Source organism: Hipposideros armiger, unplaced genomic scaffold (assembly GCF_001890085.2).
Source record: "Hipposideros armiger isolate ML-2016 unplaced genomic scaffold, ASM189008v1 scaffold_190, whole genome shotgun sequence".
In the NCBI taxonomy this organism is placed as follows: domain Eukaryota; kingdom Metazoa; phylum Chordata; class Mammalia; order Chiroptera; family Hipposideridae; genus Hipposideros; species Hipposideros armiger.
In genome coordinates, this window is record NW_017731540.1 from 2,344,174 (window position 1) to 2,362,589 (window position 18,416).

General features: G+C 45.2%; 1 protein-coding gene across 2 annotated transcripts in view; it reads right to left on the reverse strand.

Annotated features, from left to right (window-relative positions):
* Positions 1 to 1,688: 1,688 nt before the first annotated feature.
* NRP2 (neuropilin 2) overlaps positions 1,689 to 18,416 on the reverse strand; it is a 116,438-nt gene continuing 99,710 nt past the window's right edge. For both annotated transcript variants that reach the window (XM_019652950.1, XM_019652949.1), the window contains exons 16-17: positions 7,225 to 7,275; positions 1,689 to 4,994 (exon numbers count right to left, since the gene is read on the reverse strand). In XM_019652950.1, the coding sequence (XP_019508495.1) occupies positions 4,690 to 4,994; positions 7,225 to 7,275 (356 nt within the window). In that variant the 3' untranslated portion in view covers positions 1,689 to 4,689. The remainder of the gene's footprint in view (positions 4,995 to 7,224; positions 7,276 to 18,416) is intronic.

Below are 18,416 nucleotides of genomic sequence, written 5' to 3' on the forward strand. Positions count from 1 at the left end.
GATTTTATTGGGGAATTGGGGAAGGGAACAGTGTTGGGGAATTGGGGGAGGAGAACATTTTTCCAGGACCCATCAACTCCAAGTCAAGTTGTTCTCTTTAATCTTAGTTGTGGAGGACGCAAGCTCAGCTCCAAGTTCAGTCACCTCTTTCAATCTAGTTGCAGGGGAGTGCAGCCCACCATCCCATGTGGGAGACAAACCAGCAACCTTGTTTTTAAGAGCACGTGCTATAACCAGCTGAGCGGCTGGCTGCTCAGCTCAAGGTGCTGTGTTCAATCTTAGTTGCTGGGGGGCACAGCCTACCATCCCATGCAGGAGTCGAACCTGCAACCTTGTTGTTAGGAGCACATGCTCTCACCAGCTGAGCCATCTGGCTGCCCATTGGCAGCTCAGCTTGGGTGCAGCTCATTGGCCCATGTGGGAATTGAACCGGCGACCCTGTTGCTCAGAGTTCATGCTCTTAACCAACTGTGCCACCCGGCTGGCCCGAACGTAGTAATTCTTAAAAAAAAAAAAAAAATAAAAGTTTTAAAGGGATATATTATATTATATCAGATTCATTTGGTTTCATTATAAATGTGGTTCACTATGAAACAGATACATTTTAGTCAATCTAATTGACCCAAAGCCTGTAACGTCAGTAATATATAGCTGTGTTTTGCAAATATGAAGTCAAGTAACACAAACGTTATGCCTTTATTATCTAGTCATTTTCTATCAGAACTGCCTTCATTGCATTGATCATAACCAGTCCTTATTCTCTATGCTTGGCTGTTTGTTTTCTGTCCCCTATCACTGGATTGTAAGCACCAAGAGCCTCCCAAAATCAGAAAGTGCTCAAAAACACTTCCTGAGTAAATGATTGAACCAAATTTCCTTTCTGGGGAGAACAGAGCCTCACTGGAGGGTGGGGAAGAGTTCATAATAAAGCTGTTCCCTCCACCTCTCCTGGGAACTTGTCCTATCTTGGAGTGTCAAGATCCTTTAGCATTTCCTGGCCAAAGTCTACCTGTTTTGAATCCAATCACCCCACAGGTGAAAAGATCCCTAATCGCCTTGTGAGGTGAAGCTACCCCTCCCGTTTCCCAAACCAGAGGCTCTTACACAAGGTGCATAAGAACCCCTGGAGGGCTTGTTAAAGCACAGACGCCTAGGCTTTCCACCCAGAGTTTTAGATCTGGGATGGAGCCCAAGAATATATACCTCTGACAAGTTCCCAAGTGATGCTAATGCTGCTGGTCCGGGACCACACTTTGAGAAGCATGGCCCTAGACCTTGACATCACCCGAGATACTGACAAGCAAATGTTTGAGCAGGAAGGAAGCAGGAGTGAGTCCCAGTTGCAGGGGATTGGAGACATCTAGGGAGGGGGTGTGTTTGTAGGGATCAGCCTCAGAAATCTACCAGGCACGTCTTTGAGCTAAAGTAGCCCACCTGGCCAGGTAGCCCATTACATAGCCCCCTCAGATTTTCATTTCATAAAAGGCCAGCCAGCCAATCAACCTACTGACTCCACATGAAAGTATTGAGAAACATTGTCCCAAGAGAATGACCAACCATCCTGGTTTGGCTGGGATTGAGGGATTGCCGGGACACGGGACTTTTAGGAAAGTCTTGGATAAACTAGGATGATTTGGTCACCCCAAACCCAAGTCTCTTTGTCTCCAATAAAAAAATATGCAGCAAAATATCTCTGGTATAATGTTTATTTAAATAGTAATCTTAGAAAGGCTTTATACAAATCATATAAACACAGTTTGACATTGTTGTTTGTTTATTTTTTACATCGAAGAATCACAGTAAAAGCTCTCAAGTTCCCGTGGTCTGGCTCAGCCAGCGAATGGTCGAACACCTTTAACTGCAAACCCTGGAAAAGTTAACCTTCTGGGTGACGGTTTAACTTTCCCCTTGTTTTCTTGCCATTCATGCTCATTCCTTGGACCCTCATCCCTGTCAACTCCTCATCCCCACCTAAGAGAGAAAGCAACTCTGTGGCCCTGTTAACCGTCTAGTCCGGGAGAGCGTGGAGGTAATGTGTCATTCAGTACAAGGCAAAAAAGGAGATTAATACTGTGAGCTGGGTTTCCCAAAGGGAACGAATCAAAGAGACGGCCAGCCAGCCTACCTGCAGATAGAGACAACAAATGAACCAGGGTGGCCCCTGACCAAGTTATACTCGGGCCCACTGTCTTACAACAGGCCAGCCTCCAGCGTTGGTGAGGTATCTACACGTAGCCCTGGGTAGCCTACTTTCGGTCAGCAATCAGGGCCCATCCACTTAGGGCTTCAAATCAGCCCACGGTGAATATGGATATAGAGGGATGCAGGTTGAGTTGTATACGACTTAGAGGTGAACGGCAGGCCGGAGACAAGGCTGGTCTTTGGAGAACTATACAATGGCCCACTGGGCGTGAGCAGGCCAGGACTCCCAGAGCATGCCTCTGAACTTCTCTTCTGCTGCAGGCTACTTCTGGAAATCCCTAGGACGTGCTAGCTTCCTGAACACTGAGCTACATGGGGAGGCAAAGAAGAGGGTGGACTACTTAAAAACTTACTTCTGCTATCCACTCAGCTCAGGGGGTGCCTAAAGCTAAGCCCTTGGACTTGGCAGCTTTACTTTTCACCTCTAACTACCACTGTGCCAACGAGTGCCGAGATCAGCAGTTACACTCGGGCCTTAGGTCAAAGTCAAAGTCACAACAACACTGAGTCCCACGTGACCATTCACATACACAGTAGATACAGAGAACTCAACGGCAGCAAAGACACACACGCATATGAATAAATAGCTGTCGGTATGAACTCTCCCTCTCTGCATACAAAACACTGTGACGTTACCGTTTGAACTAGCATTTCCATAAGTTAACATTTAAAGGAACCGACGGCCAGTCCCATTCACCCTTCCCCTTTTACTTGGGTATCAGACAAATGACATTGTGGGTGACCATAGCAGCAAAAATGGTCTGACAGTCTACCACTGATATGCAATAGGCTGGGCACACCGGCTGGGTATCAAACGTATCTCCAGCACACAGGCAATCAATCCTTAGGCATCACTACAAAGTCAGATTTGGATCTTGACGTGGACAATCTTACCCTTCACACAGTTTCACTCTATTCCTGATGCCTCCCCTTCTAGAGTAGTGGGGAGTCATCTAGGGCTACGACTACTACTCGGGTAGCAGGGCTCATTCCATTGATAGGATCAGCGGTGAGGTGAGGGGACTGAGATTGGAGCCATTGGGGTTAGGGAAGGAGGGATGCCTTAACATGTATGATATTCACTGATTTCTACATAGAGGGAAAGTACATTGTTTTCTTCATGTTCCTCAAGGCACTTAATAAAAACACATAAATTGGCGCGCGTGCGCGCATGTGTGTGTGTGTGTGTGTGTGTGTGTGTGAACATAGTTCTCTCTGGGGTTGAAGCAGTGTTATTTGCATTTTGGCCCACAGTGCTTACAGTCGTCAGGTTAGACTTGCATACCTCCTGGGACGGACTTCCCTAAAAGGTTGAGGTGGTGGCTGTAACCCCAAGGAGAAATCAATGTTTACTAGCCTATCAGAGAGACTAATTCATCAAAACATCTCTGTACAGTCTGCTCAGCCTTTGTCATCACCTGATCACAGGGGGTGGACTTCTTTTTCCCTCTCCAGTGTTCTCCTTTCCATGCAGTGCTCACCAGTTACATCTCACTGACACAGAAAACATACTAAAGGCCTGTGTTTCCCCACCCCATCTCTGAAAATATCAAACGATGCTATTTCCTGGAGCTTAGAGAATGGACAAATGTGCGTGTGTGTGCATGTGTGTGCACGTGTGTGTATGTATATGTTTTAGAAGCACAAGGTGGAGGGAAAAGAGAAAAACAAAACCACCCCCAGAGGCCCCCCAGGGCAGCCTCACAGCCGCAAATTCTGGTCTGAATGGCTCCTATTCACAAAGCATGTTAAGGCCTGTCCACTTCTAACATGGAGGTGCTTCTATGGGTTTTGACGTGTGAAGTTTCCTTTCTGGTTTGTTTTAAATCACATATAAGAAATAGCTGTTCATGCTGACCCTAAAATGGCAATTTTCCCCTGGATAAAAAAATTTAAAGGCAACAACATCCTACTTAAATGCTAGGACTGGAAACGGCAGCTTGTAGGGTTGGCTGGCAGAACGGACACCACAGCAAATCCCGTAAGTCGTGAGAGGACCGGAGGACAGGATATGCTGGACAGCTTTTTTTTTTTTTTTTTAAATTTTTTTCCTAAAGATTTAAAGTCTGAAAAGGCTCTTTGCTTTTCAAGTGTTGATTGGAAAGAGAAAGCTGAGAATAATGATCACCGCTCTGCTTCTCTACTGGAAAAGTCATTCTTTTCTGCCTCCTTGAGTTGCTCACAGACCAAAGAAATAAAATACTAACAAACTCACAAACAAAATAGGACTCTAACCCCAAAGAGATGAGCTCCCGTCTTCGTCCCAGCAATGACTCCGCCACCGGGGTGCTAGGTGGGTCGTAACTCCCCCAGTGCGGCTGCATCGCCCCTCCTCTCACCTCGCCTGTCTAGCGTGTCCACACCTTCGGTATTCTGGATTGGTTGGATCGAGATTATGGCATTCAGTTTCCAAAGGAAAAAAAATTGTAATCTTCACGAGCCTCTTTTGCTGGAATGAAATGTCAGATGTGATTGGGGTGCAATCCGTCACGCCTCTGAGCAGCACTTCTGGTGGTTCATCTTGACCTTGTGCTTGAGGCCGTCGTAGAGCTCGAAGTTGTAGTTCTCCAGGGTGGTGCAGCTGCGGGAGCTCAGGCCCGAGTAGGAACAGGTGCAGTAGAGCAGCAGCCCCGCGCACGTGGCCCCCAGGAGGACGCCCAGCGAGCTCATGGCGATGATGGTGATAAGGATGGGATCCAGCGTGTAGAGCCAGCTCTTTTCCTTGTCGGCTGAAGGGGCACCGGCCCCTGAGGTTGGGGAAGAAGCGTTGCTCCAGTCCACCTCGTACTCATCTGTGACATAAAGCACAGAGGCTGCAGACACTGTTGCTTTCCCTTTGAAATAATTGAACCTCCCCAGGCCAGTTCAGAGGCTCTTCAGAATACAGGGTGGGGGGGAGGAAGGTGGGGGGGGAGGGGTAAGCAGTAGGATGCCAGAACTCACACTGCTTGGTTTCAAAGCCCAGCCCTGCCACATCCTAGCTGTGTAACTTTGGGTAAGTGATTTAATCTCTCTTTGCCTCAGCTCTCTCCTCCGTAAATCGGAGATACTAATAAAATCTACCTCACTAGGTTGTCAGGAGGATTAAATGAAATAATATTTGTAAAGTGCTCAGTGTCCAGCACATAGTACGTACAGTTTGAGTATTGGAAACTTAAATAATCTGACTCATGTTAGGCAAACTCAGATTATAACAGAATCTTCAGGGTGCCGTTGGAGCACCTGAAATGTCGCCTGTGTCCTGGGCACCTTTCTTTCTTTGCCTCCTCATCCCTCATTTTCAACTGCTTTCAAGTTAAATCAAAGGACAAGCTGAGACTATTTGCACAAGAAGAGGTTCGCAATTTACCATTCCTTGCCATCCAAGCAGGAGATGTTTTTATGAGCCACCAGACCTCACTTGACATCCATCTTACCTTACTACTGGGTTGAATTATGTCCCCTCCCCAGATTCATATGTTGAAGCCCTAATCCCCAGGACCTCAGAATGTGACCTTATTTGGAGATAGGATCTTTACGGAGGTAATCAAGTTAAAATGAGGTAATTAGGGTGAGCCCTCATTCAATGTGACTAGTGTTCTTATAAAAAGGAGAAATTTGGAGACAGACACAGATGAGGAAATGTCACGTGAACGTGAGGATGGCCATTTACAAGCCAAGGAGAAAGGCTTTTAATAGATTTTTTCCCTCACAGCCCTCAGAAGCAACCAATCCTGTTGACATCTTGATCTTGGATTTCCAGCCTCCAGAATGGTGAGAAAATACACCATTTTGTACTGTTTAAGCCCCCCAGTTTGTGGTACTTTGTTAGGCCGCCCTAGAAACTTAATATATTTCTATAATGTGACCAAGGTATGATCACATCTACAGCTCCTTTGTGGCATTCCCTAGTAATCCCGCAAAGAAAGCAAGGTGATAACATAATTTTTTAAATAGATGAAGAAAGGGAGGTTTTAAGAAATTAGGTAACTAGGTACTCACTCAAGGTCCCAGAGTTAGCAAGCAGTGACACTAGGACTAGAAATCAGGCGTCCTGCCTCCTCAGTCTTTGCGTTCTCTACTGTCTCAGTGCTTCTGCTGCTTGATCTACTGCAGCCTGTCTGTGGAGGCCAGTTGCACTGCTTTGCCCATAAAAGGAGTGTTAGACTAGGTTTTCCAGGGAGCATCTGTACTCAGTTAACAAGGTGCTGTTTGGGTTAGTCACTCTGTTTCTATAACTACACTTGAAGTGTTTGATTAAGGTCAGGTTAAAAGCAGCTGCTCTATAAACTGCTCTTCTTAAATGCATCAATCTTGGTCTAAAAGCTGTTCTTTGAGGGGAACTTTAGTGATCTCTCTCGGAGATCAACTCTGGCAGCCAGAGAAGCCCAGAGAGACCTGTGCTGCTCGGAGTCGAGGGAAGAAATTACATCTACATGTTGGCTCAGTGGCCCTTCAGTCAGGACTCTTGCTTTAGCTTCTTGAAGTATGCATATTTGAGGTGGGAAAATAGAGAACTTGGAATAAATATGAAAATATGAGATGGGGCAGTGTGAAAAAAGAAACCTAAATTTTGCAGTAAGCCCCAACTTGGAGTCTTGGATAATGTGACAAGGGCTCCTACAAGCCAGGGAACTGGAAACCACAGCAGGCCTGGGAGAGTATTCACATTTACACTCATTCACTCAGGCCCTTTTTCAAAGGAGGTCAACTGGTTCAAGCTGTGACTTGTATTGAGGAGCCTGGCTTTTACTTCTAAAGGGTTTATCCAGGTTTGAAGTCCCTTAATGTTAAAAGTTGCCCAATGGAGGGGACCTGTTTCAGATTAGGCAGAGGGAACTCAATAAACTTTCTAAATCTCTAAATTTGACCTTGACAGAACAACTGATGGTTTCTTCATTCCTCTCTGGATTCTTTTCACTTATATTTCTGACTGGTAGTTCTAAATTCTGGCTCTCCAATACCCTGGGCATTATTTTTGTTGACGTCTTTATAACCGAACTTGAATTTCATGATTATTTGCTAAATCATAGCAATACTCACCATCAATTTCGTCTTCATAGCCCTCTCTCCCGTGTATTTCTGGGATGTCCACTATAATGAAAAGGAAAACAAACAAATCAAGTTATAACAAGTTCTATCACCATGGCTAAAAGGCAGAGATGCAACCTTCCTGAGAGTGACTCCCCAGCGTGGTGGACAGCTAAAGCGTCACATCTGCTTCAAGATCATTTCATAGGCATATTACTGGAGACTTTCCCCTTCAAATGATTTGTCTTGACTTCCAACAACAGCCAGAAACGCAGAGGCAATAAAAAAAGGTCTTTAGTGCCAAGTAAATCCTCACTTCTGTCTTTATAATGGTTGTCATTCATTACCAATATAGGTCTGAGTTTTATCTAAGGCAACTTCAACGACATCATATGCCCATCATCAGTTGTCATTACTGTCTGTGATGGTCGTTTAGTGTGACATGATGCCCCTCTCATATGCATGCATCTAAGTGGACACCAAGTACAACAGTCTTTCTCCTTTGGATGTCAAATAAATTAATGGTAATTTAAGGAAGTCGTGCTTCATCGTTATATGTTTTAATGTAGACGTAGAACTGGAAAGAATGTCATAAGGCCTAGTCACCTTCACGTATCTGCGCAAATAGCTCTCGTTTTTCCTTTCCCATCTAGTTTTCCTATTGGCTTTATTCACAGTTTCGAATAGATTAAACACGGGCATCCAATCTGGCTAGCCCAGGCTTGAATAGAGCTGAGTTAATTTACTCTGAATTTTCTCCAGTCCTATCACTGTCTATCTTTTTATATTTTTTTATGCTAATTTTTGGGGAAGGGGATAATACAGGTCTCTCTATTCACCATACTGTCCATCTTATAGAAACCGAGCCAATGAAAATTACCTGTCTAAAATGGTAAAACATTAAAAAAAAAGGATCAAATAATGTGGTAAAGAGCAGGGACATATCATGTCGTCTAATCTCACAAGCTAATTATGCCTGTCCCAGCTGTCAGCAAAATGGCACCAAGTGAATGTATGTGGCCTGTTAGAAGTTTTATTCAACCCAAAGTCAGGTGGACAACCTTGAAGTCAGCAGTATAAACTGATGTCCAAAAATCGAGGATAAAAACAAAACTAAAATACCAAACAGCTAAAGTATCAAAGAAGAGGAAAAAAAAGAACTTCAGACCAGCCTGACCTTCTCCCTTATCAGCACAACGTCTCAGGGAAGAGCTACTTGGCCATAACCCAAACTGAGGATCAATCCATCATGGCCACACAATTCAGTCTTTTCCTGGAGGCAGTGTTTGTAATCGTGTTAGAAGTCTTCCTCATTCCTGGCCAAAATGCTAAAACACGTTCTCATCCTCTTGGTTGCTAGGAAAGGATGCACAAAACAATGTGCCAAGATGCTACCTCAAAGGATCAATGCCACGTGGCACTGATTTTCAATAAATCCAGCTGGCTCCTGGCATGTTTGTAGCACAGCAACTGGCACCTGCAGTCCATGCCAGCTTGCCCACCTCAATGCCCATCCCCTGCATTATTCTCCAGGTCCCTACAATGCAGGCTGTTTCCTTGGAATGAAGAAGTGAACATGAGTCAACAAGAGGCAGGTGGTGTCTGTCATAGGGCTCAACTCAAGCTTGAGAAAGTCAAGCCGGGCCTTTTTTTAACCTTATGAAAAAAACAAACATGGAAGAAAGCCATCACATTTCCAACAAGTAATCGTTTTGATGGGATGCTCCTATGTCTTAACACCTTCACAGTTAAAAGATACAGAACACTGGAGAATATATGAATCAGCCTAGGATGCAAACTGTAGGGCTCCTGCCAGTGCCTTTTGGGCCAAATCCTGTTCTTGCTTTTAGGGATTTGGTCTCTGCCAAGGGTGTGATGAGTTCTTGGATGCTAGAACATCATTTTGCTCCATCTCATATGCTCAGGGGAGAACTCTTAGGACACTATTGATCATGGGCTGGAAAGAGGTGGATGTGGCATGTATCTTAAAGGAAAAATGGTAAAAGGATGATAATGACTATAAGAATAATTTTCCCCCCAGGAGATCACAACCTCTTGTCTCTGAAGGCAGAGGACTGGATGACATGACATCCCAAGAACTGGTCCATTTCTAAGGCTTTATGAAATTGACTGCCTAGATGTGGCTGAGATTTCTGCACCTGGAGATCAAAGGCTACTTAAGGTGAAGAACACATTATAGGCTTGACTAGGCTTTTGGTTGCTCCCAGCATTTGGGTGAGTTGGACGGGATCGGGGAAAAAAAAAAAAGGATAAGTTAATCAACATTTTCAAAAGCGCATCTGTTTCCCAAGCCTTAAAGAAAGAATAGCACACTGGGGAAAACCCAAATAAAGGGAATATTTGTACAAAAAGCAATTTACTTTGATAGCAATTTTCTTTAGTCCCTTTGCTAATATTCTTGATATCTGTGTTTGATTAAGAGCTTTCTTTCTCAAAAGCATCTCTGCCTTCATGGGCCACTTTCCTTTTCTGTGGCATCCGGTAGGTAAACCTCAGCCTTTTTCCTCAGGATGCTGGCAGGAAGGAGTGTGATTCTCCCACTGGGCCCCTGTACTTCTAGCAAAGAAAAGGCAAGGGTGGGGAGGAGGGAAAGTGATGAACCAGGAGGGAGAGTGGAGGCAGCTCTTTCCTGGGAAGAAAGAATGGCCGCCAAGGATGAGGACCCAGCTCAGCAAGTGAGGCAGATAGAAAAGAATGCGGGGACCAGGAACTGAAAATTTTGTTTTTAATTTTTTTTTTTTTTAATGAGGAAAACTTGGAGAGGACCTTCCAGGAGTCTGTTTTAGTGGGTGGGTTTGTTTGGGAGTGTGAGATGGACTAGGGGGAGTGGAATGGGACACACCTCTAGGAGCGCACGGATCAAGAATGGATCTTACCACCCACATGATTTCCACTTTCAACCTTTGTGCTCACATGACCCTATTTCCTTCTGGGCCTCTGTGTGGATTCAATCTCAGGCCAGTCTGACTGCAAAGCCTGAATTCTCACTCTAAGTACTGTATTAGGGCCCGAGGAGAGCACCACCCCGCTCCAAGTCTGTACCTAAGTTCTGTGGGATGGGCAGGACATTGCAACTACCCCATTCTAACAGAAAAAAAAGGTCTTCTCTGTCTCAGATCCCAGTTGACTAGATACACTCTCTGGCTGTTTGCCGGCAGCTCTCCCTCACCGCTTTGATGGAAACTAGCAAAAACCTCTCATGAATGTTAAGTTATGATGAGCTGAAACTTGGGGCCTGACATTTTCTATGATAGGCGTTACTGAAAGAGGGAAGGCTGACTTATACTGTCTTTCAAAGGGCAGTCTTCATTAACGACTAACTAGCCAATCAAGCACCCCATCCCTTGTTAAGAGGGTTGACTAGGTGCCCAGGAACCATATAGAGGATTTGGGGAAAGGAAGGTGTAGGGGAGCGGGGTCTACAATCTATGCCCTTCAGTGTGGCTGGGAAGCAAAGAGTCACCCACACCAGAATAGCATAAAAGAAAGTGGGGCATTGTGGAGGGGGCTTTAAGTGCTGTTGGAGACCAGGGCAGGGGTTGGGCAAATGAGGCTGGGCCACTGCCAGGAAGAAAACCTGGGAGTGAGGAGGAGGAGTCTTCAGAATTGAGGCTGCTACAAGGTGGGGGTTGGGGAGGTCTTGGAATGGTTTCCAACATGGCACCTGAGCCTTTTCATCCATACACTGAGCTCTTGGGTTTGGGCTTGAATTCATTTTTATCAGATCCACTGAGGAATTCAGAAGAGGTTGCCTTGCCAGGCCACAACTCTTCCACCTTGTGTTTCCCTAGATGCGAGGCAGGTCCCTGCTCTGCTCTCCCTTCACCAGCTGCTGTGGACCAGCATAGTGAGAGGAAGACCTCACGGGTGACTGGAAGGGAGCTTCAGAGATTTGGATTGATCATGTGAGCAGAGTAGCCACTACTTAAAAGATAAACGTACAAAACACCCAATTCAACCATACGTGGGCATTTTCATACTGACATTGAACCTCAGACTGGAAGTCCCCCTGTTTCCCCGGGAGTCCCTTCTCTTAGCATCATTGAGAGGTGGGTTAGGTACACAGTGAAAAGTTATTCAAGGTCTCATCTATCTCCCATTATCCTGATTTTTCAGAGCAAGAGATCCATAGTGGCTCGTTATTAAACATCCACTGGACTGCTCCAGGAACTCCTTCCACCCGAGGAGAGCCAAATTTCTCCAGTGTCCTTATCAGTAGATTGCATTACGATGGCATGAAGGGTAAACAGTGATACCCAGTTACGAAATGAACCTCCTCTAAGAAGATATGTTTTTCCCCAAGGGGTCTGGAATACCACCCTGCTGGTGTAAGACCACACATGCTATGCAGTGGAAACACCCCAGACACCCCAGCCTGCAACTGGGAAATTCCCCACTGAGTGTGATTTAGGTCTCCAACAAGAGAGCTTTCTCTCACAATTTCTCTCTCTGTCTTTCTCTCTCTGCCCCTCTCCCCCACTCTCTCTCCACACACACACACACACACACACACACACACACACACACACACACACACACACACACAATCTTCTCTCCCATTTTCTTCCATTTTTCTTTTTCTCTTAAATTAAGATCCTTTGGGGTTAGTTTGCTTTTCTTCTTTTCTGTTACAGAAAGATTATGACCGCCACTTTCACCACTTTGGCTCTGCTGTGGTCTACTATGAGAGGACTGGCATTGACATTGTTCTGTGGATTGTCTGCATTGTAAAGGGAGCTTCACAGGATTGCAAGGAGCATGAGAAGTCTGCCCCCAAACCACTAGTTACTTTTAGATAAATGATTTAAAATAATCTGTCCCTGGGTCACTTGCATGCAGATCATTTCAGGACACCGGCAAAGGCTGGTTCTCTGAAAAGTTCCTTCCATGCCAACTCTGAGCAGTGGGGTAAGAGGCTTGGCTGAAATGAAGGACAGGTTTGCCATCCAGAATGTGTAGCAAAGATGCTCTAAAGACTGGAGTGTCAGTTCCACTCTACACCTGACAGGAAGCCACACACAGGATATAGAGGAGCACTGGACTGGGAGCACAGCCCCGGGAGCAGACAGTCTGCTTTGCGTCTGAGTTCTGCTGCTAGCCCCAGGGATGAGAGCTTGGACAAGTCATTGACCTCCCTGTTCACTGTTTGCACCTCTGTAAAGTAACCACTGATGTGCTTCCCTGCTCTAGAGTTCTATTAATTTTATGGGCATAAAATGAGAAAGCTGTGAGGGTCCTTCGATGAGGGCTCTCTGAAGAGGGCTGCTGTGTGGAAGTAGACATGGTGACTTTTACAGAAAAGGGCTCTCTGGCTGCAGACTGCTCACTGCCCTAGTCTTTATCCCAGGTCTGTCCTCTCCCGGAAGTGGTTGCTCCCCGAAGACATCCATCTTACAGTGTGCATGGAAACCGAACACCATGAAAAGGACAGATACAGGGGAAACCATGAGGTTCCATATTTTCAATACTTGCTCATTTGGCTTAGGAACCAGTCCTGCCAACTGGCAAGCTAGGAACTGAGAAAGCGGGTAAGTCATGCCCTAAGTTTTAAGCCTCCATTTTGACTGAGTCAGGGCTGATAAAACCTCAGGGAAAGCCAGCCTTAATACATCCACTTCACTCACCAAACTGCAAGCAGCCTTTAAAGCAAGGATGAAAACGACAGGAAATCATTGAAATAATTCATTTTCACAGGTACCAGGTGTTATCGCCTCTATTATAAAGAGGACGAAATTGAGGAAGGAGGGGTAGAAAAATGCAATAAGTCGTTGAACAAATCGGCAGTAGAGCTGAGAGGAAGCCCCATTTTCAACACCTAGTTTGGGACTGTGATTTGTGTGGGATTAAGCTCTTGGCCACTTCGAGTCCTTGTTCAATTTGGTTCCAAGTTCCAGAACTCCCTGAGCCAGCTAAACACTGGAAAGTTCGGATGGGAGTAGCCTTCAGAAAATTCTCTCAGCCATTTTGTTTTGGTCCCAGCAGGAGATACAACACTGGGATCAAAATAAATGAGAAATAATGAAGGACTAGGAGATATTTCTTGGCCCTTCAAAGTGTTTAATTTAGTTTACCATTTAGTATTGGCTAAAGGTTCCCATTCCCACTACAGTCAATTTTCCTAATTCAGTTTGCTCATCCCCAGTTATTATAAGAAGCCAAAAGTTCAGACGTTGATCTGAACTTTGCCAAACCTCTTCCAGAGAGTCAGGCAACTTGAGAGCCATTCTACCCTTGCTGGGTTTGGCTTGAGTTTAGAAATACCAGCAGAAGATCTATTATCATGGGTTTTTATCTCTTGAGCTATAGCCAAATCTATGCAAAGTCATGGAAAAAATTATTTTTTGAAGTTTTCAAATGGTTTTAAGCTGAAAAGAAAAGGGTGGAGGGGGGGCTTGGCTGGAGATATCAAAAGTCTGAACTTGAATTTAGCCATTACTTTCTATTATTTTTAGTTGAATAACAAGGAGGAAACGCTAAAAAGGGTTGGAAATACCAACTGCCAACGTGAAGGCTATGAAATGACCTAATAACTCTTTTAAGTGTGAAGGCGGAAGAGCAGCTGAGGCCAGAATGTCTCCACTGAGCCCCAACAATGGTGTGAAAATAAAAAAAACGCAGCCAGAGAAATGTTTAGCTATAAAGATGGGCTTACGATTGTGCAGGCTGAAAAAACTCAGGAACAGGGATGGAGGACAATTCTGGAATCCCTGCGTTACTCTAGGTCTTTGAAAAACCAGAGATACTCTCCATCACTGTAAGTAGACGTGTCAACAAGGAACAGGTTCTTCACACTTGTTTTGTTGGCTAACATTTCTTAGGGTATGAGGGCGGAAAAACCACAGAAAATTTCAGGGAAAAAGCAGTGTCTCCTCCATCCCCCATTCTTTGTCCTGAGGTGTTAGGGAACAGGTCTTCTACCTTCCCATTTCAGAGTGCTCCCCCTGTGGCTCTGACATGTCCCCGCTCCTCCAGTCCCAATAGTCAAGAAACACACGGACTGGAAACACCACGCAGGTGGAGCCATTTGGAACAAGCTGGGTGAAGTGAAAGGATGGGGGCGAAGAAACAAACCTGTGTCCCCTTTTAACATGAAAAAGGATGTCTTCTCAAACATTGCCCTTCATATTTCGCAGGTCCTTGGAAAAGACTCTCTATACACAAACATCTCACCAAGAGGGTTAGCGATACTTAGACGCTGAGCAGCTCTTGTGAACACAAGAATGAATGATTCTGTGAAAAGATTTTAGGGGTTCCCAAAAGGTACCTCTCTCTACCCATTCAAGAGGTGATTCCCCCCACAAGCTTGCTGATGACCAATGTAATTATGTACAGTTACGGAATTATAACAGAATAGAATCATTCCTCAGGTTTGGTCTCCTGTAAGAATGAAACTAGTTGGAGGAAATAACCGACTAAGACTTTGTGTGAAGGAATCTGATCCAAACTTTTCTGGGAGAAGGCTTTGGTGGAGGGAGGGCAGAGAAAATGTAAGAATGCCAGAGGAAAGGAAAAGGGGCCACCAAGAGAGGGGGTCCAGGGCTTCCCATGAACCCTATTACTGAGCTCACACTCTTAGTCCGAGGTTGGCTGTGGCGGATGAGGCCTCCCCAGGTTCCTTTGACATTCCCATGTCAACCCCCATCTAGGTCCTAATGATTATCTTCCCACCTCAGTAGCAGCTGACAGAACCGCCCTAGAGAAGCAATGGGGAAGCACATAGGGGTCCCTGAGGTCCTTAAGCTCCTCTTCCCAGTCCCTTGGTCACAGTAGGGAAACACAAAGGGACAAAATGGTTCTTTAACAGCTTGTAGTAAAATGAAGCCTCAATTTCCAGAGGCTAGCTGAGGATAGGACTTTGGTCAAGACCACCTCCGGCTCAAAGCTTTCCCCACACCCCCATCATTACTGGAGCTGGCTGCTCTCTAACAAGTTACGGAGAACTCTAGTCCAGGAAGCTTGTTAATGAGGCGGGCTGCCTGAGAAAGACATTGCTGTGGTCGAAGGCCAAAACCTGGTACGCTGTCATTCTAGTTCCGGATCAGAACCCTTGCTTTTGGGCATGTTAGTTAATAATATTAAAAGGTTTCAATGTTGCACAATTACACACAGAAGACAAAATAAGGTGGGTATGTGTCTGTGTGTGTGTGTGTGTATGTGTGTGTGTGTGTGGTGTGACATGTCTCTAGCTCATCTACACCTTAAGCTCATGTTGTTTATTTACTCTGAGCCATACAGAGTTATCTACCCAAGCTCCATGTCCAAAGTTTAGCAGTCCTGGATTTTTGGCAGGTCTGAGAAAGCCCACAAAGCCCACATGTGGGTGGAGAAGCTATCCATTATGCTCACGAAGTCACATTATCATGACCCCTTTGACTTAGCGCATGGTAGAGATCAGGGTCGTGCTCTTGGAAGAAAATGGGGTTTTGAACTAATAGGCCCCTTGTTGTCTCTTCTGTTTGCCACTCCTTGCAGGAGCCATTTGGGGCTAGTAGCTTTGCCTGTATCTATAAACCTCCCACTAGAAAATGACCTTGTCACCTGGTGCCTTTCCTTGAGTCACATTAGCCCTGAACCTAATCAGAAGGAAGATGGACAATACCTTCCAGCCCAGAAACCCTGCTCCTCTCAGGGCCTTGGTCACAAGGCGCCATGGATTGGAGAATCTCGGTTAGCATGTAGGCCCACTGTGGCTGCTAGAATATTTTAGTCTGCAGCACAATACTGTGCACTGACCTTAAAGGCTGTTTTTTTACATGAATTTTTTAGTAGAAAACATAAATAAATAACAGCAAGGCATAGCACAGTCACTCTTTGAAGCAACCAAGTAGAATTCATTAACCATGGAGGACAGGGCTCTGCCTGCTGAACCCAGGGATAGAATTAACTCCTGGGCCACAGCGGCCACAGCTCCAGCGAGCTGCCACGTACAGGTAGGCCCACTTTCGCCACGTATTGGGAGTTTTTTTAAAAAAGTCATTAGGATTAAAATACCCTTCGGCTAAAACTGTCCCGAGTCTGCTCTTGCAAGCACGCTCCCCATCCACATTAGAGGAAAGGAGATAGCCACAGAGATTATGTGACTTGAGCAAATATGGCAGGAGCTCTCATCCAGGCTGTACGCTAGTTTGTTACCTTCTCAAAAGGGGGCAGGTTCATTTAAAAGGAACAGCTCAGACATTTCATTCTATTGAAATGAAAACAGGCACACTGTTTGACCCAGAAATTCTATTGGAGAGAAATATGTATCCAAAGAGGTAACTTCAGAGATGGTCATTGCAGTATTGTTTATAATAGTAAAAAGAAAAAAAAAAAGAAAAGAAAAAAACTAGACACAACCTGAATGCTGACCAGTAGGGAAGCAGTTAATAAACTACAGTACATCGACACAATAAGGAATGCTGTACAACAGCTAAACAGGATGGGGTAAATCTGTCGGTGGATACTGAAGTGTCCTCAAGACTTTATCCAATGAAAGGAAGTAAGTTATCCAACAAAGAGAGCAAGTGGGATGATACCATCTACACAGAACCAAACCAAACCCCAACCAAACCAAACCACGGAATTGGATATGAACACAGATGTTTGTTAAAGATACAAAACAAGGCCTAGAAATATCTACCTCCAACCATTTTTTGTGGCTCCTCTGAGAAGGAGAGTGGGGCCAGTTAACAATGAAATGGATTTCTGTTTTCTCTGTATCATTTGCACTTTTGGAAGATGTGGTTGTGTAATACAGATGAGAAAAATATAGATGAGAAGCCAGCCAGTTACTATCCTAAAATTTTCCCCAACAACCTCCTTCAGGATCAATAACCACTTTGGTCCTAAGACTCCAAGAAAAGATGCTTCCCCACTCAACACCAGCACATGTGTCGCTGACTCTTCAAATGGCCTTTCCTACTTCTTGGTCCAACGCACACAGGACTAGAGCTTTATTGGGCTCTTGAAGGTTAGTGTCCGCAAAGCCCAAGATTAATTACTTCACCTAGAAGAGAAGAGAATGATTCTGGGTGTCCTGCCCACCCACTGGTTTTCTTGAAGCACCTAGATTCTCCATGGTGCCAGACCATGCTAAAAGAGTTTTGCTCTTTGGCAGTTTCCCCAATCTTGTATCTCTTCAGTGCTTAGGTTTGGAGCCAAACGAACTCCTCCACGCAGTTACTACAAATGCACTCTGGCTGAGGCCTGTGGCTTGATGCCTTCTGAGGGTGCAGGTGTCTAATTATATCTAACCTCCAGACGTATGCCGATGCACCTGACCTAGGTCAGGCTTAATTAAATCCTACACTCTTCCTAGATTTTAATTTCTTTACGTAAGGTGATTCTTTTCCTTGCTGATTGGAAGACCATCAGCTGCCGTTCCCCTCTCCCCTCCTCTTTCTCTGGCTGGGTTTGTTTTGTGTTTTCTTTGGGAAGTCACTGAAGGGGATGAAAGGCAAGCTACAGCTGTGAGAAGCCCCAGCGATGTGCACAATTAAAGAGAGAAAACAAGCCACACCGACAGATCTGAGGTCTGGCTCAGATGTGCAGCCCACAATGCAGACAAATCAAAACTTAAAAATGAAGCTCTTTTCATCAAAGATTACAGAAAGGCCACGATGTGAGTGCAAAACAACTGCAGAGTCAGGAGAGGGGCGAGAAAACCAAACGTGGGCCGCAGTAGATTGGCCGGGCTGCGGATATCTGGGCTAGGAGAGCAGTGTCTTGTTTCAACAGCAAGAATGCACATTTAAACCCTCATAAAGGGCCAGGTAGGCGCCCCAACCAACCCAGGGCCTTGACATCTGGTATTTATGATCCACGGAAACAATTTCTGTAACATTTGTGCTTGAGCTCGGTCTGAGATACCACGCCTGTAACAGTGCTGTGTTTGACACCTAAGATTAGCGTCCTAACAGTCTCTGCCCTTTTGGGAAAGAGAGCATACCTCTAGGATGAGCCTTGGGACGACAACCAAGGCAGGGAGAGCAACGCTGAAATGCTCAAAGGGGACTCCAAAAACAGTAATTCTAATGAAGTGTAAGTGATGGCTAATTTAATTTCATCTGGCAAACTCGGTCCTAAGCCAGCTCAGGAAAATGGTGCCTGAGCCTGGGTCTTTGCCCAAAAGAAATAATTTTGAGATGCTTTCATTTCATCCTTTTCTAATGGGAACAAATGGCTTTAAGGAAAGCCACATGTTA